Source organism: Callithrix jacchus, chromosome 8 (genome assembly GCF_049354715.1).
Source record: "Callithrix jacchus isolate 240 chromosome 8, calJac240_pri, whole genome shotgun sequence".
Classification (NCBI taxonomy): domain Eukaryota; kingdom Metazoa; phylum Chordata; class Mammalia; order Primates; family Cebidae; genus Callithrix; species Callithrix jacchus.
Genome location: NC_133509.1, coordinates 58413242 through 58438696, shown reverse-complemented (window position 1 = coordinate 58438696; position 25455 = coordinate 58413242). Strand labels below are relative to the sequence as shown.

Here is a 25455-nt window from a genome sequence, read left to right as displayed (position 1 = left end):
CGCTGCTGTGTAAACTGGTGGTTTCATCTGTTGATCGTGTTGACCCTCAGATCCCTAAAGATTAGTTTGCTCCCAGGTGATGGGGTGGAGGAGACTCTAAAAGGGCAATCACCAGACAGGAGTCAATTGAAACTTTAAGTCTATCCTCCAACCAACTACCCTGGGCCTCTGGGCTCTCCCTACAAGCCTGCCCTCCCAGTCTGATTGCTGAGGCTGTAACAGCAGGGCAGAAGAGAGCCACTTACCCACAGAGAGAGCCTGTTAGTAACTGTTTCAAGATCACTTTTTTTTCTTCCTCATTCCTCAAAACTGGTAAGATTTCAGAGCACAGAAGAATTAGTGAAAGGAATGAGCAAGCAAAGACACCCATGTTCTGGGCCCAACTGTGTGACTTCAGGAAAATCAATGAACCCTCTTTGGTCCTCAGTAAATCAATTTCCTCTATAAATTGATCAAGACAGATTGGATAATCAATCAGATTCCTTCTAGATCCTAAAGCCCATACCTAGTAACAGTGGCCTGTCATGAACCCTATAAAATAATTTTGAACTAGGCTGGGTGTGGTGGCTCATGTCTGTAATTCCAGCACTTTGGGAGGGTGAATCGGGCAGATGGCCTGAGGTCAGGAGTTCAAGACCAGCCTGGCCAACATGGTGAAACCCCGTCTCTACTAAAAATACAAAAAAAAAATTAGCCGGTGTGGTAGCAGCTGCCTGTAATCCTAGCTACTTGGGAGGCTGAGGCAGGAGAATCCCTTGAACCTGAAAGGCAGAGGTTGTAGTGAGCCAAGATCATGCCACAGCACTCCAGCCTGGGCGAGAGTGAGACTCTGTCTTAAAAAAAAAGTTTGAAGACCTACAGACTCTCTATACATTTTTTTATTTGGCATAAAATCTTTCATTGTAGTTTTTAAATTTTTCTAATTAAAAAAAATTTCCTGGCTGGGCACGGTGGCTCACGCCTGTAATCTCAGCACTTTAGGAGGCCGAGGTGGGCAGATCACCTGAGGTCAAGAGATGGAGCTATCCTGGCCAACATGGTGAAACCGTCTCTACTAAAAATACAAAAATTAGCTGGGTGTGGTGGCGTGTATCTGTAGTCCTAGCTACTTGGGAGGGTGAGGCAGGAGAATCGCTTAAACCTGGGAGGTGGAGACTGCAGTGAGCCCAGATCACGCCACTCAAGCCTGGTGACAGAGCAAGACTTTGTCTTAAGAAAAAAAAATTCCCCCCATTTGTATTTATTAAATTTTTATTATTTATTTTTTTGAGACAGGGTCTCACTCTGTTGCGCAGACTGGAATGCAGTTTGTTATCATGGCTCAATGCAGCCTCCAACTCCTGGGGTCAAGTGATCATCTGCCTTAGCCTTCTGAGTGAGTAGTTGGGACTATAGCAATGTACCAGCATGCCTGGTTAGTTTATTTTTAATTTTCTGGCCAGGTGCAGTAGCTCATGCCTATAATCCCAGCACTTTGGGACCAGCCTGAGGAGCCACAGGAGTTGGGTACCAGCCTGAGCTGGTCTCACATAGGGAGACCTCGTCTCTTCAAAAAAAAAAAAAAAATTAGCTAGGCATAGTGGCATGTGCCCATAATCCCAGCTACTTGGGAGGCTGAAATGGGAGGATTACTTGGGCCCAGGAGGTTGATACTGCAATGAGCTGTGATTGCACCACTGTGCTCCAAGCCTAAGCAACAGAGAGAGACCTTGTTTCAAAATAAATAAATAAATAAATAATTTATTTTTTTTGTAGAGACAAAGTCTCACTAAGTTGACTGGGGTGGTCGTGAACTCCTGGCCTCAGGTGATCTTCCTGCCTTGGCCTCCCAAAGTGGTGGGATTATAGGCATGAGTCACCATGCCTGGTCTCATAGTGGTTTTAAGTAGTTCTAGTGTATTATATACTGACATTTCAAAGTAAAACCATTATATCACTCTTTCAAATGTATCCAATGAAATTTAAATACTACAGTGCTTAGATACTTCACCATTATCCACTAAAACACGTGACAAGATTTTACATTAAAAATTATATTTCAGCCAGACGAGGTGGCTCACGCCTGTAATCCCAGCACCCTGGGAGGCCTAGGCAGGCAGATCACCTAAGGTCAGGAGTTCGAGACCAACCTGAACAACATGGAAAAACTCTGTCTCTACTAAAAATACAAAATCAGCTGGGCGTGGTGGCACGTGCCTGTAATCCCAGCTACTCAGGAGGCTGAGGCAGGAGACTGCTTGAACCCATGAGTTGGAGGTTGTGGAGAGCCAAGATCATGCCACTGCCCTCCAGCCTGGGCAACAAGAGTGAAACTCCATCTCAAAAAAAAAAAAAAAAAAAAAAGAAATTATATTTCCATTCTACTCCCTCATAAAATTTATCCTAATATGATTTTATGCCTGAAAGTCTTTCATTGAGCATTTATCACATTTCTCTGCCAAAAAAAGAAAACAAGTATATAACTTAAAAAATTTAACTTTTTAAAATTTCTGGGCCGAGTGTGGTAGATCACACCTGCAATTCTGGTCCTTTGGGAGACTGTGGCAGGAGGATCACTTGAGCCCAGGAGTTTGAAACCAGCCTGAGCCACATGGTGAAACCCTGTCCATACAAAAATAAACACAAATTAGTCAAGCATAGTGGCACCCACCCAGCTACTCAGGAAGGCTGAGATGGGAAGATCGCCTGAGGCTAGGAATTTGAGGTTCCAGTGAGCAGTGATCACACCACTGCACGCCAGCCTGGGCGGCAGAGCAAGACTGTATCAAAAAATAAAAATAACAACAACAAAAAAATTTTCCTGTGACCATAAGGCCCTAAGAGTTATTTTTTTCCCTATGGATTCTATTTTCATTATAACTGTTAGTAGTCTAAAATGTATTATTAGTACATGAATACCTTGGTTTTTGGGGGTTTTTTGAAACAGGGTCACTTTGTCACAAAAGTGAAACAGTCTCATTACTGACATGAGAAAGTTTAGTGGTCTGGGTAGAAGATTAAAGCAGACACAACATTCTCTTAAACCAAAGCCTAATCCAGTGGCGTGATCACAGCTCACTGCAGCCTTGACCTCCCCCGTCATTTCAAGCGATCCTCCTCTCATGGAGCTCGGACTATAGGTACATGCTACCACATTCAGCTGTTTTAAATTTTTTGTAGAGACAGGGGTCTCACTATGTTGCCCAGGCTGGTCTTAAACTCCTGGGCTCAAGTGATCCTCCTGCCTTTGCCTAAAGTGCTGGGATTACAGAAGTGAGCCACTGCACCTGTCCAGGAAAAGTTCTTGAAGGAAATTAAGTTACTACTTCAGTGAACACATGAATGACACAAAAGTGAAACAGCTTTATTGTTGATATGGAGAAAGTTTCAGAGGTCCGGAGAGAAGATCAAAGCAGCCACAAAACATTCCCTTAAACCAAAGTCTAATCCAGAACCAGGCCCTCTCTTCTTCTCCTTTTTTTTTTAAAATAGGGTTGGGCTGGGTGCAGTGGCTCATGCCTGTAATGCCAGCACTTTGGGAGGCCGAGGTAGGCGGATTACCTGAGGTCAGGAGTTCCGAGACCAGCCTGGCCAAAATGGAGAAACCCCATCTCTTAAAAAAAAAAAAAAAAAAGAGAGACAGGGTCTTGCTTGGTTGCTGAGCCTGGAGTGGGGTGGCATGATCATGTCTTATTGCAGCCTCCAACTCCTGAACTTAAGCAATAATCCTCCTGCTCTGCCTCCTAAGTAGCTGGGACTACATGTGCATGTCTCCACTCACCATGTTGCCCAAATTGGTCTCCAACTCTTGGCCTCAAGTGATCCTTCCATCTTGGCCTCCCAAAGTGCTGGGATCACAGGTGTGAACTACTGAGCCCAGCCTATTCTCTTCAGTTCTGTTAAGACTGAGAGTGGTGAGGAAGCTAGCAGAGGTTGGTTCATAACGCTCAAAGAAAGAAGCCATCTCTATAACATAAAAATACAAGGTGAAGCAGCGAGTGCTGATGTAGAAGCTGCAGCAAGTTATCCACAGGATCTAGCTAAGATCACTGATAAAGGTAGTTACACTAAATAACAGATTTTCAAAGCAAACAAAACAGCTTTCTATTGGAAGATGCCATATAGGAGTTTCACAGCTAGACAGAAGTCAAGGCTGGGCTACAGAGCTTCAAAGGACAGACTAACTCTTGTTAGGAGATAATGCACCTGGTGACTTTAAGTTGAAACCAATGCTCGTTTACCATTCTGAAAATCCTAGGGCCTTAGGAATTATGCTAAATGTATTCTGCTGTGCTCTATAAATAAAACAACAAAATCTACACGATGGCAAATATGTTTGCAGCATGGGTTACAAAATATTTTAAGCTCACTCCTCAGTTAAGATCCACTCCTCAGAAATAAAGCTTCCTTTCAAAATATTACTGCTCATTAACAATGCATCTGGTCACCTACAAACTCTGGAGATATAAAGGGAGATTAATATTTTCATGTCTGCTAACACAACATCCATTCTGCAGCTCATAGATCAAGGAATGATTGTGACTTGCAAGTCTTATTGTTTAAAAAATACATTTCAAAACCCATCTCTACAAAAAATTAACAAAAACAAGCCAAGTGTGCTGGTATGTGCTGGTTGTCCCAGCTACTTGGGAGGCTGAGGCGGGAGGATCGCTTGAGTTCAGGGTGAGGCAGAGGTTGCAGTGAGCCAAGATTGCATCACTGTACTCCAGCCTGAGTGACAGAGCAAGACCCTGTCTCAAAAGAAAAAAAAAAATTCATTTCATAAGACTATAGCTACCACAGTGACTCCTCTGATAGCTATAGACGAAGTCAATTGAAAACCTTCTGGAAAGGATTCACTATTCTAGATGCCATTAAAACCATTCATGGCTAGCTGGGCGTGGTGGTATGCGCCTGCGGTCCCAGCTACACGGGGGGCTGAGGTGGCAGAACCGCTTGAATCCAGGAGACGGAGGTTGCAATGAGCCGAGATTGCGCCACTGCACTCCAGCCTGGTGACAGAGCAAGACTCCGTCTCAAAAAAATAAAAAAAAAAGCCATTCATGGCCAGGCACAGTGACTCATGCCTATAATCCCAGCATTTGGGAGGCTGAAGTGGAGGATCACTTGAGCCCAGGAGTCTGAGAGCAGCTTTTTTTTTTTTTGAGAGCGAGTCTCACTCTGTCACCCAGGCTAGAGTGCAGTGGCACAATCTCGGCTCACCACAACCTCTGCCTCCTGGGTATTACCAGGCTGTAATGGAGAGTGCGCTCTCTTGCTGTCTACTTGCAGGGAAGCTTCTAAAGTTGGTGAGGGAGCACCTGCTGCAAGGCTCAGTGAAAAAATGGTTTTGATATTTCCCTTTATCATGGGGCAACAGAAGGGTATTTTCTCCAACACAGGATTGCAGCTAAAGACTCTGTTGAGGCTGGGCGCGGTGGCTTATGCCTGTAATCCCAGCACTTTGGGAGGCCGGGGTAGGGGGATCACGAGGTCAGGAGATGGAGACCATCTGGCCATGGTGAAACCCTATTTCTTGATACAAAAAAAAATTAGCCAGGTGTGGTGGACCATGCCTGTAGTCCCAGCTACTCAGGAGGCTGAGGCAGGGGGATCGCTTGAACCCAGGAGATGGAGGTTGCAGTGAGCTGAGATCATGCCACTGTACTCCAGCCTGGCAACAAAGCAAGACTCCGTTCCCCCACCAAAAAAAAAAAAAGGCTCTGTTGAAACTGTTTTCCTGAAGTGAGAGGATGAAAGACCTCAAATAGGAAAGGGAGAGAGTGTGAGAGAGAGACAGACACTGAGCCAGGTTCCCACACAGAGTTTATTGAGGGAGCCAAAGCCGGTGAGAGGACAAAGGAGTCCTACTTCAACCTACTTCCTTAAAGCTGCGTGCCTCCAGCATGATGGGACCTTCTCAGAGGGCAGGGCCTGCCCTATGAGGGGCCACAAGGAGCCTTTTGGAGACTCCCACCTCTCATACCACAGCCTGTCCTACCCCAAAGACCCAGACACGAAAGCAGTCACAATCCCCACCTTCCCCCACCCTAGGAAGGTGTGGAGGAAACACCCTTATCCATGCCCCTCCCCTAGAGACCTCAGGAAGAAAGGCCAGGACACCTGCCCTGTGATTGGCCAGTTGAATCCTCAACGTGATTCAGGCAACAGGCCTGGCTGACAGGTCTGTTCAGATGTGGCCTCAGGGGTCTACTCTACGAGCCAACCCCTAACATTCAAACATGATTAAAAACACCCAGGATACTTCCCTTGCTGGCAGAGACCACACCCCAGATAATGGCACTCCTGCCAAACTCTGGCCAGAGATAGGGACCCAATCTGACTGGGTGTGAGCATGTGAGGAGACCACTCTGCCCCATAGGGAGGATCTTCTAGGGCTCAGCTGAGGCTCAGAGCCTGGGCTTCTCTTTCTCCCCATCCAATGCCAGTGATTCCTCCAAACATTCCCCACAAGGGAGAAAGGGAGGAGGAGGCAGAGAGCTTATCAAGAGGTTCACCCTATATGGGGCTGGAGGTCGGATCTACTGGGGTGAGGAAAAGGCTGTAGAGGAGTGGGGCACTGGGGCAGGGGTGCTGGCACATTCCTCAGACTCTGGCATGTCATCCCGGAAGTACTCAGCCTGGCGGTACTGCCATAGACGCAGGTTCCCGTCCCACTGCAGGGCAGAGGGTGGCAAGTAGTCAGGACATGCTGCCCCCCAACCAAGTCCAAGCCCCAGATATGTGTCAGCCCCCTCAACCCTTGCAACCTCACCGAACTGCTGACAATCTTCTCTTCAAAGGGGTGCCAACTGACGTCACGCACACAGGCCTTGTGGTTGGTCAGCTTCTTCACAATGTGGCCACTGAGAAGGTCGTACACTGTGCAGGACACGCAAGAGTGGAGAGGGACCACCCTAAGACTCTAAACTATCCCTCACCTCCCTGTGAGTAGCACCACTGACCTGCTTCTCAGGCAACTTCCCATGTTCCCATGGGAGCAGAGTCCACACCAGAAGACTGTTATTTCTGCTTCTATCCCTGTTCCTTTCCCTACCTTGGTTTGAGGGTATGGTTTAGTGGTGTGGGTATTTCTGGCCCTTAGCTAAATTTTATAGGGGCTACAGTTAAGAAAATGCAAGTGGCTTTAAAGCTTTTAGTAAAATGTGGAAGTCACCACAAAAGTGAAAACTGAGCTGTCTGGGGCGTGTGCACCTTGCCTGGACAGAGTACATCTTTTGTCATGGGTCTGTGAGTGTCTCCCTAGGGACAGCACTGCCCTGCCTTAGGCTCCTTATATCTGTAGCTGTGCGTGTGCTTCTTTCCTTTTTTTTTTGAGATGGAGTCTCGCTCTTCTTGCCAGGCTGGAGTGCAGTGGCGCGATCTTGGCTCACTGCAACCTCTGCCTCCCGGGTTCAAGCAATTATCCTGCCTCAGTCTTCCAAGTAGCTGGGATTACAGGCACCTGCCACCATGCCTGGCTAATTTTTGTCTTTTTAGTAGAGATGGGATTTCACCATGTTGGCCAGGCTGGTCTCAAACCCCCTAACATTAGGTGATCAGCTCGCCTTGGCCTCCCGAAGTGCTGGGATTACAGATGTGAGCTACTGCACCAGCCCTCTTTTTTTTTTTGAGACAGTTTCTCACTCTTGCCCAGGCTGAAGTGCGGTGGCACAATCATGGCTCACTGCAGTCTCGATTTCCCGGGCTCAGGTGATTCTCCCACCCTAGCCTCCCAAATAGCTGGGACTACAGGCCTGCGCCACCACATCCAGCCATTTTTTGTAGAAACGAGGTTTTTTCCATGTTGCCCTGGCTGGTCTAAAACTCCTGGGCTCAAGCAATCTGCCCACATCAGCCTCCTGAAGCACTGGGATTACAGGCGTGAGCCACTGCGCCCAGGTTCTTCTTTCTTTCTGCTTCAGCGACTGCATGTCCTCTACTACTTGCTACCATCTTCCTGTATCATTTTATCTCTGTTCCCTCCTACCTTTCATCTGCAACCTCTTTCCTTGACTGGCTGAAAAACAGAACCAACTATATTTTTGGCAGTCTATTATATTTACTGACTAGAGTTCTACGTTCCTTTTCTTAATTTAAAATGCTGAAGAATAGAATGTTTTCTATTTCTCTGTTTAAGCCGCCAAGCTAAATTATATTTTACCTATAGCTGTCACTGGGCTTTTTAAGGTGGTCACTGGTGGTTATAGGAAGAATGGGAAAGTCATTCCTGCCCTTCCTGAGGCCTCCTGTTCTGACACAATCCTTACCAACCACTTTGCCAGTGGAGCAGCCACTGTAGATGAACTGCTGGCCGGTACTATGAGTGGGGGAAAACCGGCAGCGGATGAGGGTGTGCAGCACTCCATGGCCCCGGTAGGTCATCAAGGAGCTGTCTCCCGGGAGCTTCAGCTTCCGCCAGGCTGGGTAGGGACACAGGATAAGAGCCCTAGGTTAGGGAATCTGCTTTGGGATTTTTTTTTTTTTTTGAGACGGAGTTTCGCTCTTGTTACCCAGGCTGGAGTGCAATGGCATGATCTCGGCTCACCGCAACCTCCGCCTCCTGGGTTCAGGCAATTCTCCTGCCTCGGCCTCCTGAGTAGCTGGGATTACAGGCACACGCCACCATGCCCAGCTAATTTTTTTGTATTTTTAGTAGAGACAGGGTTTCACCATGTTGACCAGGATGGTCTCGATCTCTTGATCTCGTGATCCGCCTGCCTCGGCCCTCCCAAAGTGCTGGGATTACAGGCTTGAGCCACTGTGCCCGGACTTGGGATTGTTTTGTACCACCAGTCCTGAGCAAGCATGTATGCCCAGAGACAACTGTCTTTCTAACCTTCAAGTGGTGGCTTTTTAAATTTTTTTTTTTAAAGACGGGGTTTCACCATGTTGGTCAAGCTGGTCTTGAACTCCTGACCTGAAGTGATCCGCCCACCTTGGCCTCCAAAGTGCTTGGATTACAGGCGTGAGCCACCACGCCCAGCCCAAGTGGTGGCTCTTTCTCCACCTAATCGTCAGTGGACAGTCTCCAATATGGCCCTGCTCGCTAATCATACTCAAATACTTTTGTATTGGGGGCCACAGTGGCTCCGGCCAGTTGTCCTGGCACTTGAGGAGGCGAGGCCATGAGTTCAAGGCCAACCTGAGCAACACAACAAAGCTCTCATTGATTAACAACAACAACAAAAAAATACTTTTGTATTGGTTGATTCTGAGTGACCCCCACCCAGGCCCCAATCCTAGGAACCTCTGGCCATCCCATCCATGATTTAGCAAATAAAGCGTTAATGCCTGGCAAAGAGGGCTGACAGGGAGGGCTCCAGGGTTCCCAGGCTACAGACAAACCCACTGTGCCTGTACTTCCAGTCTCACCTTTTTTGGGCACTTGCTGCCAGCGATAGTCCCAGTTTTGCTGTGTGGCAGCCTGGCGTGAGGCTTCCATGCCTTCCCGCGTGGAAAAGCGTCGGATATCCCAGAGCTTGATGGTCTGGTCTTTGGAGTTGGAGATGAGATACCGGGCATCACCCTATGAATCCAAATGTGGATAGTGAAGCATCAGAGCTTACAAATGTCAGCGCCTGTCAGTCTAGTTCTCATTCTCTAGTTGAGCAGAACTCCAGCCTTTGGCTTTGCTTGCCTCTTTCTTTATCCAGGTGAACTCATTTTCATTGTTCTGCCTCAGATCTTACCACCTGGCTGGGTTTTCCTTTCCGTGTCCAGGTTACTGGCTGGCTTTCCTATTCTATCCTGGATCAGACTGTCTTCCATTTTCCTTTTTAAAAAATATTTAATAAAAAAAAAAATAGAGACAAAGGCTCATTAGGTTTCCCAGGCTGTTCTCAAACTCTTGAGCTCAAGCGATCTTCCCACCTTTGCCTCCCAAAGTGATAGGATTACCGGTATGAGCCACCTACCTGGCTGGTCTTCCATTTTTATTGTACAGAAAGCCCCACCCTACTCCTTGAGGACTGGTGAGTCCAGATGGAATTCATGTTCCCTAGATTGAGCCCCTTCCCTGAACTCCAACCCTTATAAACCTTGGCTAATAAGGAACTGTCGCCAGGCACGGTGGTTCAAGCCTGTAATCCCAGCACTTTGGGAGGCCAAGGCAGGTAGATCACGAGGTCAAGAAATTGAGACCATCCTGGTCAACAAGGTGAAACCCCGTCTCTACTAAAAATACAAAAAAATTAGCTGGGCATGGTGGCGGGTGCCTGTAATCCCAGCTACTCAGGAGGCCGAGGCAGGAGAATTGCCTGAACCCAGGAGGCGGAGGTTGCAGTGAGCCGAGATCGTGCCATTACACTCCAGCCTGGGTAACAAGAGCGAAACTCCGTCTCAAAAAAAAAAAATAAGCAACTGTCAAATTCCCACACCAGTCCATTTTCATGCCCTCCTGAGCAACCAGAACCTTAGTAGCCTGGCTGTGCAGTCCTGTTTCCTGGCCCACCTTGCTGTCAATGAAGGTGATGCCATCCTGGTGTCCAGCGAGTGCACCCACAGGCTTGGGGTCATCCTCTCGCATGGTGCGTCGATCCCACACTTTGCAGATGGCATCATCACCCCCAGAGAACAGGATTTGTGAGCTTATATCAGCAAAGGCCACTGCATTCACATCATCCTCATGGGACTCAATCTAGGTGAAAAGGAGGCCAGAATATAAGATCTCTTTCTAGGTCTTATAATAAGCGAAAGACCAGGAAGCAGAGGCTCTGTCTCAGGAGCCATACCTGAAGGGTGCGCTGGTTCTGCTCTCGGTCAAAGACATACAGGCAGCCATCATTGGCCCTGAAAGGGAAGCAATAAAGGAGGGTTCTGGAGCAACAATCTTGAGGATCAATGTGGTATGTACTCTAGAGAGTCCCACTGAGAAATCCTGCTCTGGGTCATGGGGGAAGAGTTAGCTGTGTTTTTAAGGAGGCTCTTGTGCAGGGGAAATGGAGAGCAAGAGGTGAACCAACTTGTAAATCCTGACCTTGGAGAAAATCTGGTTCTTCTCTGCAGCTGCCGGTGCCATCTGTGTACAGCAGAGCTCATCTCTGGGGAAACCCCCATCTTGTTAATTAAGGGAAACATATCCCACAAACACTCACCCTCCTAGTACTTCTCGTCCATCTGAGGAGACAGCAATGGAGAAGACAGCAAAGCGACGCTCATCTGGCCTGAAAGCAAGAAGTAACTGGATTAAGTGGACATCCCTTCAGCTTTTGCTAATCTACATAGAATCTGACAATGGTTGTAAGACATATACCCAGGGGAAAAAAGAAGTCCGGTTAACATGCACCACCATGCAGATCCTCAGTGAGAACCCAGAAATAATCCTGCAACCAACCATTTACCCAATCCTCTGGCTGACAGGATGCTGCTTCCCTCCCAGGAATCCACACAGACCCACCAGCATACATTTCCCCCTAAGCAGAACTTCCAACTCAAAGGTTTGCTCCTGAAGATCTTCCCTTGAGAAGTTTCTGATGAGTCTGACCAGAAAGGGAAGCCAGTACCTGAGATCCAGCGCAGTGTGTGTATCTCCCTCACCATAGATATTGCAGATATGAACTAAAAGAGCAAGAAAAACAAGAATCTTTCAGGCATGGGGGAAGGAGAGTGGATGTGAAGCTAGGGAAGAGATCAAACAAAGGACAAGGATGTTGGAGCACTTTGGGAGTGATCTTCCCTGTATAAAGTGAGGAATCCTGGTTCAGAGGGGATGAGCACCTCAGGTCCCAGGGTGGAGAGACAGTGGAGGCCTGGTACATACTCACTGTAATCAGACCAGCTGGAATAGAGGAAGTGGTTCCCATCAGGGGTAAAGGCCACATCCAAGATGCTCCAGCCTACATCGCGGGCCTTGATGCTCTTGAATTTATGGAAACGGCCATACTGGCAGTCATACAGTCGGATTGTCTGGTCTGTAAAAGTAGAGATCAGGCAGAATTGTGGAACACTTTCCTTATAACTTTCCTAGATTAGAGGTCTGCCACTCAGTATACCTATGGAATCTTCGCTTAATAATGGGAAACATGCTCTGGGTATGCATCCCTAAGCCAGGTCTGAGCTCCCTGTCTGTGGCTTTCTAGCCTCAGTCAGAGGGTACATTCCATGTTCCAGGAAAAGACAGTTGACAGGACGAGGGTCTGGTACCTTGGCAAGCAGACATGAATATTTGACCATCTTTGCTGTAGATGCCACAGAAAGCCTTCTGAGAGTAGCTATCAGTGAAGCCCAGATCATTGGGCAAGAAGCTAGGGAAGGAGAGAGAAAGTAAGGATAAGGGGTGCTCAGGATAAGGAGTATCCCAATTTGCAGAATCCTAACAGAGCTAGAATATCAGTACAAAATCATTCTCTTTTGGTTGTGAGTGCAATCCCCTGTCTTTCAACCATTCCACCATCCTTTAAATTTCTTTTTTTTTCTGAGACGGAGTTTCGCTCGTTACCCAGGCTGGAGTGCAATGGCGTGATCTCGGCTCACCGCAACCTCCGCCTCCTGGGTTCAGGCAATTCTCCTGCCTCAGCCTCCCAAGTAGCTGGGACTACAGGCATGCACCACCATGCCAAGCTAATTTTTGTATTTTTAGTAGAGACGGGGTTTCACCTTGCTGACCAGGATGGTCTCGATCTCTTGACCTCGTGATCCACCCACCTCGGCCTCCCAAAGTGCTGGGATTATAGGCGTGAGCCACCGCGCCCGGCATCCTTTACATTTCTATACTTTTCCAGTTTGTTTACTCTCAAAGTTTCAACCCCATTTAACCTAAACTTTAATATCTTCAAGGCTCTTTTAACACCAACCCCTTCAAACTTTAGGAGATAAGACTTATCTGGCCCTTAGAGTCTCTTCACCAAGCCCCATACTCACTGAGATATCACTCGAGACTGTTCTCCAAGGGAGAAGCTTCCCCGGTGGCAGAGGCCCCGTTCTCTCTAAATGGAAGGGATTAGGGAATATTGCTAGCAGAAACAGAGGGCCACTTCAGCCGTATCAAGCCCCCTCCACCAAGGATATTGCTCTTGTTATAGAAATAGACACAACACACCATGGTCTGTCCCATAGAACTCTGATGGAAGCTAGTTAACTCTCCAGCACTAGCCCTTGAGACTTCCTTGAAAAGTTTACTTTCTTTTTCTCTGGGGCTGGCAGAGCTTCTGGCTGCTTTGGTAGTCCTGCTGCCAGGCTGGGAGGTGGAGAGGCCTACCTGGTGCAACATTCGAGGGAAGCTGTGTTCCTGGGCTGCCCGCCTAAGCCCCAGCTGCCCTGTGGCCAATTCCACTTGTGTCTTGATCTCATTGCATTCCAGCTCCCGGGTGTCAGGGGTGGCATCCACTGTGAGTACCAAGAAGTTTCATCCTAGGTCTTTCAGCCTCAGAGGATAGTTAGCAGAACTGTACCCAAGCCCACCCCTGTGGCTGAATATACCGGGGTTATAAGGACTTCCTTATTCCCTAAATTATTGCACCTTCTTTTAATGTAATCTATTATTCAAAGTATCACTAATAGGTTTTCTAGTAAAAGTCTTCCAACATTAGGGCCTTTTCCTCTTACCAGGTGGGTTGTATCGGTCCCCAAGACGACCATCCCAAGCTCTGTCATTCTCTTCCTCTGAGTCCAAGAGGGCCTGAATGAATTGTAAATTTGCTGCACCTCCTCCCTGCACCAACCTCACTTGGCCTCTGTGGAGAGACCCCCAGTATAAAGGAGGGGACTTCTTCCCCCAAACCAACAAATTCAGAGTCAATGGCTATCTAGCTCTTAGACCACTTGGTACTCATTTTGAGGTTTCAGGCTGACTAGACCTTGGCTATTATTTTCAGTTTCCTATAAAACACAGTAAGAAAGTGAGTCTTACTTTTAGAACAAGAGCAAAAGCAACACGCTGTGGACATTACCTACTAAGTTGACCTCCCAACGAGCTAAACATTCTCACAGTGTTTCCTTCTGAGCCTCTGCCTGAGAAGTCCACCACAGAACACAATATTCTAAGCTGGGAGCAGTGGCGTGTGCAACTGTAGTCTTAGCTACCTGGGAGGCAAGGAATGCTTGAGCCCAGGATGTGGTGTGCACTGTGATCACACCTGTGAATAGCCTGCTCTCCAGACTGGGGAACACAGTGAGATCCTGTCTATGTCTACTGAAAACAAAACAAAACACAAACAAACAAAAAAGACTACAATATTCAGAAGGGACCCCCATGCTCATCTTCTCCCCAAATAGCCATAAGGAAAGAAACAAAGCTAGCTGCACTCTTCCAGTCAATTCCAGGTGGTCGCTCCCTTCAAGGTACTCTTTCCTCAAGAACAGGTCAGGGCAATTTAAACTTGTTTTTCAAGTAATCAAAGTGGCCTCACATCACGCGTCAATGCCTTACTAAAAAGTTCAACACTCCCTTCCCATCTCTTCACCCCTTACATCACTCCTTTCCCTCCAGGCCCCATTTTGTTTTAAACTTACTTGGAAAATAGATTATATTTGTTTAGTCACAGCGAGAGAGGCTCCCTTGAATAGTCCCTCAAACACATGAGCAGGTCCTCTTGGTGACCCTCCTTAGGTAAGACCCACTCTTACTGGATATGGAGCTGTGTGCCATGGGTGCCCAATAGGGAAAGGCTGTTCTGCTCAAACAGAACGGCTGTTCTGGGCAAATCCCATTTCCTAACCTCTGTAATTTTCCTGCCTGGAGTTGGGATCAAGGGACCGTGGTAGCACCTGGTGAGGTCACACCAGAGGGTAAGTTACCTGCGGAGGAGATAGGCCAGTACCTGGGCCAGATCCACATCTTCATCCTCTTCTTCCTCTTCCTCACTCCGACGAAGGCCAGCCCCTCTTCGGGACAAACCCTCGGAGGGGTCTCCGGACCCGGATCCCGCACTGCTGCTGTTCCGTGATCCCATCTTTTGGTCACAGCATTCTTAGGTTCTGTGCGGGGGCTCCTCCTGTCACCTCCTTGGGTTTGGTGAAAGCAAAGCGTGCTCTAGAAATACCAGGGTCTCCTGAGATGGGGTAGCTATCTCCAGGAGGGTGACCCTTCCTCGGGGCTGAGATCCCTTTTCTTTAGCCTATGCCAACTACCAAGGCGTCGGGAACACAAACCTTCTCCAATCCTGTGAAGCAAAGAAAGAGAGAGTGAAGCGAAGGGCGTCACCCTACCTCACCAATTTGAGAAAGATTTCTCAGTTTTCTACACCAAACTCACCTATTAAAGTCCCAGGACTGGGGAGCGGAAGGGTTGTTGGGCGGTGTTGGATTCCCAGGTAACCTCTCTGACAGACCAATCGAAGCCCCTCGAGAAAGAATGAGCACCACTAGCTTATCTCATCTAACCAATTAGAAGCCTTAAGACTTAAAGACCCTCGACGCCCCCTCTTACCGACCAATCAGAGCGCTTCCTTAGGAAAGCCGGCAGCAGTGACAGCCAATGAAAATAAAATTTGGCCTACCCCCCCTTCTTCCTTGCCTCACGCCCACGTGGTGCGCCGGGGGTGTGTAAGCCAAGAGGGGTAGGAAGCCGAGAAGCACCTCCCACTGAAGCCGGCAGTTACCGCCCCCCGGGAGACCACCCACCAGCCAGGAGCGGTCGCAGGACCCGCAGTGGCGCGAGGCCTTGTTTACACCAACTGCCGCCGCTGCGTTGGCCAACCGCTCCTCCGTCACGAGCCTACCTCGTCACACATCTCGCGGCTTCCTGGCCGGCGGGCTGCAAACGTCACACGACGGTCCCGCCCCCTTGGCCAGCCAACTGGACAGCGGAGCGCCGTGATTGATAGATAGGCGAGAGAATGCGCCAGGGGCCTGAGGGGAGGAGAAAGTGCGCACCGGAGGCGGGCCTTTCGCCCTTGTTGGGGAGGAGTAAGTGGGAACTGGCAGCTTCTTGGATCAGAGACAGCCGAACTAGACGTAATAGCTGAAAGGCAGGGGTTAAAAAAATTGGTGGTTCACTACCGAGAGATATTTTAGCAAGGGATACAACTTACTGTCTGTCCCTAAAAATCATTTGGGCACTTTTCAGACAGTGCCCAAGGCCTCCCCTCCTTTCTCCCCACTTTTTCCTCCGTCCAGCTAGAGCCGTTCTCCTGTCGTCGGCTGCAGCTCCAGTCCTGTCCTCAGGGGTGCTCGGCGTCCCAGTAGGCTTCCACACCTTCCTTCCTGGCTTAGCTTTTGGAAGCCTTGTTCTTGGGACTGCCCCATTTTAGACCTCCCTTTAACCGCTCCGGCAACTTTTTAGACAATCCCTGGCTTTCCGCTGCGGTCTTTGCAGACGCTCCCTAGTATTCGCGTTGTTCTCTCACAGCTTTTCCGGTTCCGGCAGTCCCCTTAGACGCTTCCTTGGCCCTCCGCGAGTTGCAGACCTTCCCTAGACCCTGTGTCCTTGCGGTGCCTCTCCGCCCCCGGCCGCGGGTCCAGGGTGCTCGCGCTGCCTCCTGTCCCCACCCGCCGGTGGTTGAGTAACAAGCCTGAGTCCAAGGCCGGGAATTGCCACATCTGTGATCCTCGGCCACGCTGGGTGGGGAGGCATGTGGGTTGAACGACCTTGTTGTCCCGCGCTCAGAGGCTCAGGATCCGAGCTGAACTTCAGTCCCCGCAGCCTGCACTCCCTTGGGAAAGCTGCGAGCGTCCCTCCGCCCGCTCCTGAGGGCATCGATGGGCTCTTTGCCTTCTTGGTCCCTTCTGGGGCCTCTCTCAGTGAGGGCGAGGGTTTGGCCAGCTTTCGAGCGACGTCTCCTGGTCTCCAGACCCCGAGACCTGAGCCTGTCACCAGGACTAGCCTTGATGGACTCTGCATCCGTATGCTTGGAAGCATCTATAATGCTTGGTTTAATGTTCTACTGTTAACGGTCTTGAAATTCTTAATAATTTTAAAGCAAGTGCCGGGCATTTTCATCTTGCGCTTGGCCCCACTGATTATGTAGGCGGGCGCCCATCACGTATTGCCGGATAACTCACTTTCCGTGCCTTAAGGTTTATTGAGACTTTAGGATACCGTGGTTTCTGGGTTATCCAGCCTGGAAAATCGGAATCTTTATTTATTGATTGATTTCACTTCCATTCTCTCAGAATGTGACAGAATCATCTTTTAAAAAATTGGCCAGGCGTGGTGACTCTCACGCCTGTAATCACAGCATTTTGGGAGGTCGAAACGGGTGATTCGCCTGAGGTCAGGGGTTCGAGACCAGACCAGCCTGACCGGCCCGTCTCTACTTTAAAAAAAAAAAAAAAAAAAAAAAGCAGGGAGTGGTGGCGCACTCCTGTAATCCCACCTCCTCGGGAGGCTGAGGCAGAAGAATCGAACCCAGCAGGCAGGCGGAGGTGAGCCGAGATCATGCAACTGCATTCCAGCCGGCTCTACAAGAGCGAAACTGTCTAAAACAACAACAACAACAACAACAAACCTTTCTCAATTTTTTGTCTTTTAAATTAAGGCCTTCAAATCTTATAGATTCTTTAGCTGATTGAGGTTATTTTCTCAGTCATCATCTAAAATTTTATTACTTCATGCCTCTTCCACTAGTTGATCTGCTGAAGAATCCTCCTCTAACAGCATTTAGTGCTTAAGAACCCACAAGTATCCCAGCTACTCAGGAGGCTGAGGCAGGAGAATTGCCTGAACCCAGGAAGCGGAGGTTGCGGTGAGCTGAGATCGCGCCATTGCACTCCAGCCTGGGTAAATAAGAGCGAAACTCAGTCTCAAAAAAAAAAAAAAGAGCCCACAAGTAAGCTGTGCGCGGTGGCTCACGACTGTTAATTCCAGCACTATGGGAGGCCTAGGAGCAAAATCATTTGAGGCTGGGAGTTCAAGGCCAGCTTGGGCAACATAGTGAGACCCAGTCTACAAAAAAGAAAAAAAAAAATAGGCTGAGTGCAGTGGTTCATGCCTGTAATCCCAACACTTTGGGAAGTTGAGGTGGGTGGATTACAAGGTCAGGGGATTGAGACCGTCCTGGCTAACACAGTGAAACCCCGTCTGTACTAAAAATACAAAAAATTAGGCAGGGTGTGGTGGCTCAAGCCTGTAATCCCAGCACTTTGGGAGGCCAAGGCGGGCAGATCACGAGGTCAAGAGATTGAGACCATCCTGGCCAATGTGGAGTGCCACTGCACTCCAGCCTGGTGCCTGGCGACAGAGTGAGACTGTCTCAAAAAAAAATTAGCTGGGGGTGGTGGCACACACCTGTAATCCCAGCTACTTGGGAGGCTGAGGCAGGAGAATCGCTTGAACCCGGGAGTCGGAGGTTGCAGTGAGCCAAGATCTTGCCACTGTACTCTAGCCTGGGCAACAGAGCTAGACTCAGGCTCAAAAAAAAAAAAAAAAAAGAAAAAAGAAAAAAGCCAGCCATCATGGCATGTGCCTGTGATCCCAACTTACTTAGGAAGACTGAAGGAGGGAATCTGGAGCCCAGGAGGTAGAGGCTGCAGTGAGCCATGATTGCTCCACTGCACTCCAGCCTAGGCACAGAGCTAAACCTTGTCTCTAAAAAATGAAAAATAGTTCACCATTGTTCGTTGTTTCAAATACAGACTTCCAAACCTGGTTATTTTTAGTAACCTCATTTTTTGATACTCCTGCCAAGCAAATATGCCCATAAATACCTTGTTTATTTTGACGTCTGCACCTTCCCAGGAGAATTTCTTATCAGAGGGAAGCTGTCTCTACCAAACTTCCCTCCTCGCAGCCTTGCACTTTGACCCAGTAATACTGCCGCCAGAAATCTAGCCTGGACCTGCATAAAGATTGATGTTCTCCTTTCTCTATGCAGCCATCAGGTAAGCCAAGATGGGTGCACACAAGTACATCCAGGAGCTATGGAGAAAGAATTGCAGTCTGATGTCATGCACTTTCTTCTGAGGGTCTGCTGCTGGCAGTACTGCCAGCTCTCTGCTCTCCACAGGGCCCCCGTCTCACCTGGCCTGATAAAGCGCACCAACTGGGCTACAAGGCCAAGCAAGGTTACATTATATATAGGATTCGTGTTCACTGTGGTGGCCAAAAATGCCCAGTTCCTAAGGGTGCAACTTAGAGCAAGCCTGTCCATTGTGGTGTTAACCAATTAAATTTGCTTGAAGCCTTCAGTCCGTTGCAGAGGAGTGAGCTGGACGTCACTGTGGGGCTCTAAGAGTCCTGAATTCTCACTGGGTTGGTGAAGATTCCACATACAAATTTTTTGAGGTTATTCTCATTGATCCATTCCGAAAGCTATCAGAAGAAATCCTGACACCCAATGGATCACCAAACCAGTCCACAAGCACAGGGAGATGTGTGGGCTGACATCTGCAGGCTGAAGAGCCTTGGAAAGGGCCATAAATTCCACGGTTCCACCACACTATTGGTGGTTCTCACCTGGCAGCTTGGAGAAGGCGCAATATTCCCCTCCTCCACCATTACCACTAATCTAAGTAAAGTTTGTAAAATTTATACCTAATAAACAATTCAGGACAAAGAAAGATGTATGTTCTACATAGCAATTGTTGATAAAAGTGGAACACTGGAAACAAAGATCTAAATATCTTACAATATGGGATTGGTTAAAGAAATTATGGTCCATATGGCACAGACATAGAAATACCAGGTAGCTATTAAAATGGTGTTGTAGTCTTCTTTTTTTTTTTTTTTTTGAGATGGAGTTTCACTCTTGTTGCCGAGGCTGGAGTGCAATGGCACAATCTCGGCTCACTGCAACCTCTGCCTCCTGGGTTCAAGCGATTCTCCTGCCTCAGCCCCCTGAGTAGCTGGGATTACAGGCATGTGCCACCACACCCAGCTAATTTTGTCTCTTTAGTAGAGATGAGGTTTCTCCATGTTGCTCAGGCTGGTCTCAAACTCCTGACATCAGGTGATCCACCTACCTTAGCCTCCCAAAGTGCAGGGATTACAGATGTGAACCACTGCGCCTGGCCTTCAATTTTTTTTTTTTAAAGTACCTATTCCTGGTATAGGTTTGTTGTAGCCTTTTATTTTTATACCATGGGAAATTGTGCAAACTACATGTTAAGTTTTTTAATAAATGATAGTCATTTCTTCTGGTGATATGATAAATGCAAAAACAACGTGGTTTCACTTTTTTTATTAAAAGGTATAATAGGCATGGTAGCTCACACCTATAATCCCAGTACCTTGGGAGGCTAGGTGGGCAGATTGCTTGACCCCAGGAGTTTGAGACCAGCCTGGGCAACATGATGAAACCCCATCTCTACAAAAACGACAAAAAAAAAAAAAAAAAAAAAAAAAAGTAGCTGTACCTGTAGTCCCAGCTACGCGGGATGCTGAGGTGGAAGGATCACCTGAGTCTGGTTGAGGCTGCAGTGAGACATGATCAGCCACTGTAATTCATCCAGTCTGGGTGAGAATGAGACCCTGTCTCAAAGGGAAAATAAAAGTATAATAATACCTACCTCATACCATTAAACAAAATGGGAAGGCTTGCATGAACCAGTGACAAAGGTGTGGCTTGTACAAAGGATTCTGATTAATACAATTACAGCATCTGAGGTCCAGAAAAACAAAAAACTTCTGTTAAGCGTGTCTTTTTAACCATTCATTTTTTGATTCTCTTTTTCTCCTTCTTACAAGTTAGTTTAAACCTGAATAAAATCTTTTAATTCAAGCTTTTGTAACATGGAACTTGTACATTACTAAATAAAACATTTAAAAGTCATGGTAAATGTTAAAAAATCTGAGGTTTTATGACCAAAATGAGTCCTCCTTCACATTACATCAAATGGGAAAAATATAGGATTAATCACTGGATCCACTGATTTTTTTTTTTTACGTTAAAAAGATTTTTAGGCCTATGAACTTATCTCACTATGACCTGTAATGTTTTTCAAAATGTATAAGAGCATTTATATCTTAGGGTATACTATGTGTCTATTGAAAGAAAGAAAATGGCATATCTTTAAAAATAATTATAGTGAAGTCATTTTGATAACACTCAGTTTTGCCTTTCCTCTCTTGATTTTGAAATTTGGTATGTTGCTTGGTTCCAGTTTGTGAAACACATTTCATTTGGGTAACCTCTACTCTCTCCAGCTGCACTTAAAGTCACTTAAAGCCACAGAGAGGTTTTCTACCTTCAGCATGCATTTTAAGACCATTTCTGATAATTGCTAAGTAAATGTCAGCTGTTGACTTCCTGCCTGACCTGCCTTGGCCTGTTTCCTGTGCTCTTTAGCATCTCCACTAGAGGGCAGGCTGGGCTGGTGAGGAGAGAAGGAAAGGAGGGTTTTCATTCTCTTGCTAACGCTGTGCTCCTCTCCTTTACCGCAGCCCCCAGCCTAGTGACCACACAGAGCTCCTGGGACAGTTCCATTTTTGGAAGTGGCTGATGCTCATACATATGTTTAAACATTGCCTTGTAGCACTCTCTGTGTCGATGGAAGTGGAGAGTGTGCTATATTTACCTAGGGACTTAAAATGTGTTAACTAGAAAGCAACTAAGTAATTGTGGGATATTCTAATACTCTCATGTCTTGTGTCCGTAAGAACCAGATTTTTCTGCTTGTAGGGTAGGAGCTACAGATGTAATACAAGTAAATACCCTTTGGTGGCCTGGGTGGTGGCTCACACCTGTAAACCCAGCACTTTGGGAGGCTGAGGGAGATGGATTGCTTGAAACCAGGGGTTCAAGACCAGCCTGGGCAACATAGTGAGACCCCATTTCTACCAAAAAAAAAAAAATTAGCCAGGCATGGTGGCTTGCACCTGTAGCTACTCTGGGGACTGAGGCAAGAGGATCATTTGAGTCCAGGAATTTGAGGCTGCAGTGAGCTGTGATCACGCTACTCCATTACAGCCTGGGCAACAAAGCAAGACTGTATCTCAAAAAATGAAAACACCAAAAAAACCCTTTAGCCCTGATTTTGAATAGCACATATCAGTATGAGCTCTTGAGGTTTTATCTTCTGTCTGTATCCACCAAAAAGATCTAGAAACAATGACCAATCCAATATCAATGAACCCTAGCATCCAGATTGTGGTCTTAAAATGCCGTTTCCCACTGAAAGAAGCCAGAGATTTTTAGAGAAATGGCTGATTCTAGGTTTGGGGAAGGAACTGAACAAGATGAGCATGGAACAACTTATACCAGAGAGCCAGGAAGCAAGCAGTATGTATCATGTCAAAAGGAGTCAGCTCCTTTTGGTCTAGCTTCCATGGCCAAATATGGGACAATTTGAGCATTTAATAAGGTCAATTTAATAAATGCTAAATATGTTTAAATCCATGAGTTCATAATATGTAACCAACTGGTTACCTTTTCGAAGGATGATAGGAAATCAAATCATTATTTTTAATATGGTGAAGGTAATTAAGCAGTTATCTTGCTGTTCCTATATAAAGGATACCACAGGATAATGAAATAGAAGTGTCCATTTAATAAAATTATTGCAACTGTTATGACAACTCAGACATGGCTATTTTGCAATCCCTAGTGAATTAATGCATCTAGACACTGAGCATCTGGTTCTGGATTCTTCAATAGCTAAATTGAAGGAAAGGAAAGGAACAGAGGGGGAATCTGTAGACTGATAGAGACTTAAAAGACATAGGAAAATTTTTAGAAAATGGGAGCAAAGCTAAACTACAGTGTTTAAGGATCTAATTTAGGTGATCAAACTATAAAAAAAATGGAAAGAAGTGATTATTACCCACCACAGTGTATCTACTATGGCTGGAAGGGGTGGCTGTGATAGAGATGGACAACAGGTTGGGGCAGGGCAGGGTTGGTGTCTGGCAAAGTTCTGCTTCTTTCCCTGAGTGGGGTTCCAAAGGTGTTCACTTCATGATAGTTTATTCAGCCATACCTTTGTTTTGTATGGTTTTCTGTATCTGTGTTTTATTTTTAAATAAAATGATTAATTATAATGTGTTAACTATATATTATCAGTTATCTGGAGCTGAAGGGCATGCAGCCCAATTTTATTTTAATTAATAAAAATCCTTTTTTTTTTTTTGAGATAGTGTCTCACTCTGTCACCGAGGCTGGAGTGCAGTGGCGCGATCTTGGCTCACTGCAACCTCCACCTCCTAGGTTCAAGCAATTCTCCTGCCTCAGCCTCCCGAGTAGCTGGGACTACAGGCACATGCCACCATGCCTGGCTAATTTGGGGGGTTTCACCATATTGGGCAGGCTGGTCTCAAACTCTTGACCTTGTGATCCACCTGCCTCAGCCTCCCAAAGTGCTGGGATTACAGGCCTGAGCCACTGCGCCCAGCTAAATAAAAATCATTCTTAAAGCTGACACTTTCTTGTCCCTGTGCATCTAGATACCAGAAAGGTATCTGCCTCTTAGCTGGAGGGATTTATTTTTAAATCTATTTTGTTTCCCTCCTAAATTTTATTTATATTGCCCATATTCCTCTCAAACTGTAGAGTCAGCAATATATAATATATGCTTGCAGGGCCTACTCTAATCATTATAAACTGGAAAGGTCATGATAGCTAGCATGTATTAAATGGTTATTCAGTGCCAGGCGTAGTTCTGAGCGCTTTATTCCATTGACTCTTTTAATCTTCGCAACAAGACTGTAAGGTTAGGCATTTCCATTTTACAGATGAAGCATCTGAGAGGCAGCTCTGGCTTGAGTCTACTATGTGCTTAATACCTGTGCTATGCTTCTTCTGATGGTATTCAGTTATCACATGCTATTTATGAAGCTAAGGATTTGGCTGTGTTTTATTATTATTATTTTTTTAACTTTCAAATTTTAAATATTTATTTATTCTGAGATGGAGTCTCTGTTGGTGCCCAGGCTGGAGTGCAGTGGCGTGATCTCACCTCACTGCAACCTCTGCCTCCTAGGTTCAAATGATTCTCCTGCCTCAGCCTCCTGGGGAGCTGGGATTACAGGCATATGCCACCAGTCCAGGCTGATTTTTGTATTTTTAGTAGAGATGGGGTCTCACCATGTTGTCCTGGCTGGTCTCAAACTCCTGACCTCAGGTGATCTGCCTATCTCAGCCTTCCAAAGTGTGAGCCACCATGGCTGGCAGCTGTGTTTTAAAGTACAGTATACTCCATTGCTAACTTTGTTCTAACCTCTATTCCACTATAACCTTTAGATTTTTACACGTTCTAGCTAGTCACTGGCATTTCCTATGAGAACATTTGGTGTTTCCTCTTCCAGTTTTTTCTTTTGAGGGAGTGGAATTCCAATAATTCAATTTTATTGTTTAAGTTTATTCTCTTTTTCTGGGTAAAGACTCCCATCCTGTCCACCTTAGTTTATACATTCACTCAGCCTGATCCAGATTGCACAGAAGTTATTCTAAGCTGAATCCACTGATTCATGTGGGACCATTGCACTCTCTTTTCCTGATTACTTTCCAAAGTTGATTTCAGATTAGTTTAGGCTAAGACCTTGCTACTCAACTGTAGTCCCCAGGCTGGCAGCATAAGCATCACCCAGGAGCTTGTAAGACAGACAAAATCTCCAGGCTACCACGGACTTGTTGGGTGACAATCTACATTTTAACAAGATCTACAGGTGATTCAAAGGCACTTTAAAGTTTGAGAAACATGGAATAGGTGACTTATTTTTTTCTTTTTTCGAGACAGAGTTTCGCTGTTGTTACCCAGACTGGAGTGCAATGGCACAATCTCAGCTCACCGCAACCTCCGCCTCCTGGGTTCAAGCAATTCTCCTGCCTCAGCCTCCCGAGGAGCTGAGACTACAGGCGCGCACCACCATGCCCAGCTAATCTTTGTATTTTTAGTAGAGACGGGGTTTCACCTTGTTGACCAGGATGGTCTCGATCTCTTGACCTTGTGATCCACCCACCGGCCTCCCAAAGTGCTGGGATTATAGGCGTGAGCCACTGCGCCCGGCCTCTTTTTTTTTTTGAGATGGAGTCTCACTCTGCCACCTAGGCTGGAGTGCAATGGCATGATCTCGGCTCACTGCAGCCTCTGCCTCCCAGGTTCAAGTGAATCTCCAGCCTCAGCCTCCCGAGTAGCTGGAATTACAGGCACCTTCCATCATGCCTGGCTAATTTTTGTATTTTTGTAGAGAGGGTTTCACCATGTTGGCCAGGCTAGACTTAAACTTCTGACCTCAGATGATCTGCCCACCTCGGCCTTCCAAAGTGCTGGGATTACAGGCATGAGCCACTGTGCCCGGCAGAATAGGTGACTTCTAAGGTCCCTGCAGTTCTAGATGGCTATACTACCATGAAAGATATGTCTGTGCAGTTATCACTTTAACCCTGAGCTCTATTGTTTATTAACTGTGAAGCTTTGGACAAATTACTTGACCTCTCTGTGCCTTTGTTACTTCATCTGTAAAATGGTACCTCCCACAAAGGGTTGTTATGTACGTGCTTAGAACAGTGCCTGGCACACAGAAGGTGCTACAGACGTGTTAGCTGTCCTAATATTGAACATGTTTCTGTGAATACAATGTGACCCCCAGTGCCAGGTCAGGCAGGGGGAAGAACAAATTTGAGAACTGATAATGAAGCCACTTCACTGGTGAATGGGGTCATA

The 25455-nt window shown here is 46.8% G+C and overlaps 1 protein-coding gene across 11 annotated transcripts; it reads right to left on the bottom strand.

Annotated features, from left to right (window-relative positions):
- Positions 1-5788: 5788 nt before the first annotated feature.
- DCAF11 (DDB1 and CUL4 associated factor 11) lies at positions 5789-15688 on the bottom strand. Of its 11 annotated transcripts, none has more exons than XM_035260179.3 (16): positions 15639-15688; positions 15173-15260; positions 14716-15080; positions 13525-13652; positions 13178-13305; positions 12841-12905; positions 12124-12224; positions 11745-11891; positions 11484-11538; positions 11076-11144; positions 10713-10770; positions 10433-10618; positions 9355-9508; positions 8250-8402; positions 6755-6861; positions 5789-6656 (listed from the first exon to the last, which is right to left on the bottom strand). In XM_035260179.3, the coding sequence occupies exons 3-16, from the start codon at positions 14868-14870 to the stop codon at positions 6522-6524; spliced, it is 1641 nt and encodes a 546-aa protein (XP_035116070.3). In that variant the 5' UTR covers positions 14871-15080; positions 15173-15260; positions 15639-15688; the 3' UTR covers positions 5789-6521. The 11 variants fall into 11 exon arrangements, with proteins under 11 accessions (XP_035116070.3, XP_078190737.1, XP_078190735.1 ...); XM_078334611.1 differs by having other exon boundaries at positions 13525-13597; XM_078334609.1 differs by having other exon boundaries at positions 14739-15080.
- Positions 15689-25455: the final 9767 nt, after the last annotated feature.

Excerpts from the sequence above, each read along its gene's own strand:
- DCAF11 (XM_035260179.3), bottom strand. The coding sequence starts at position 14,870 with ATGGGATCACGGAACAGCAGCAGTGCGGGATCCGGGTCCGGAGACCCC. Across the intron at positions 12,906-13,177 it reads TCCCTCGAATGTTGCACCAG|AGAGAACGGGGCCTCTGCCA; the intron begins GTAGGCCTCTCC and ends CCTTCCATTTAG. Across the intron at positions 9,509-10,432 it reads TCACCTTCATTGACAGCAAG|GGTGATGCCCGGTATCTCAT; the intron begins GTGGGCCAGGAA and ends TTGGATTCATAG.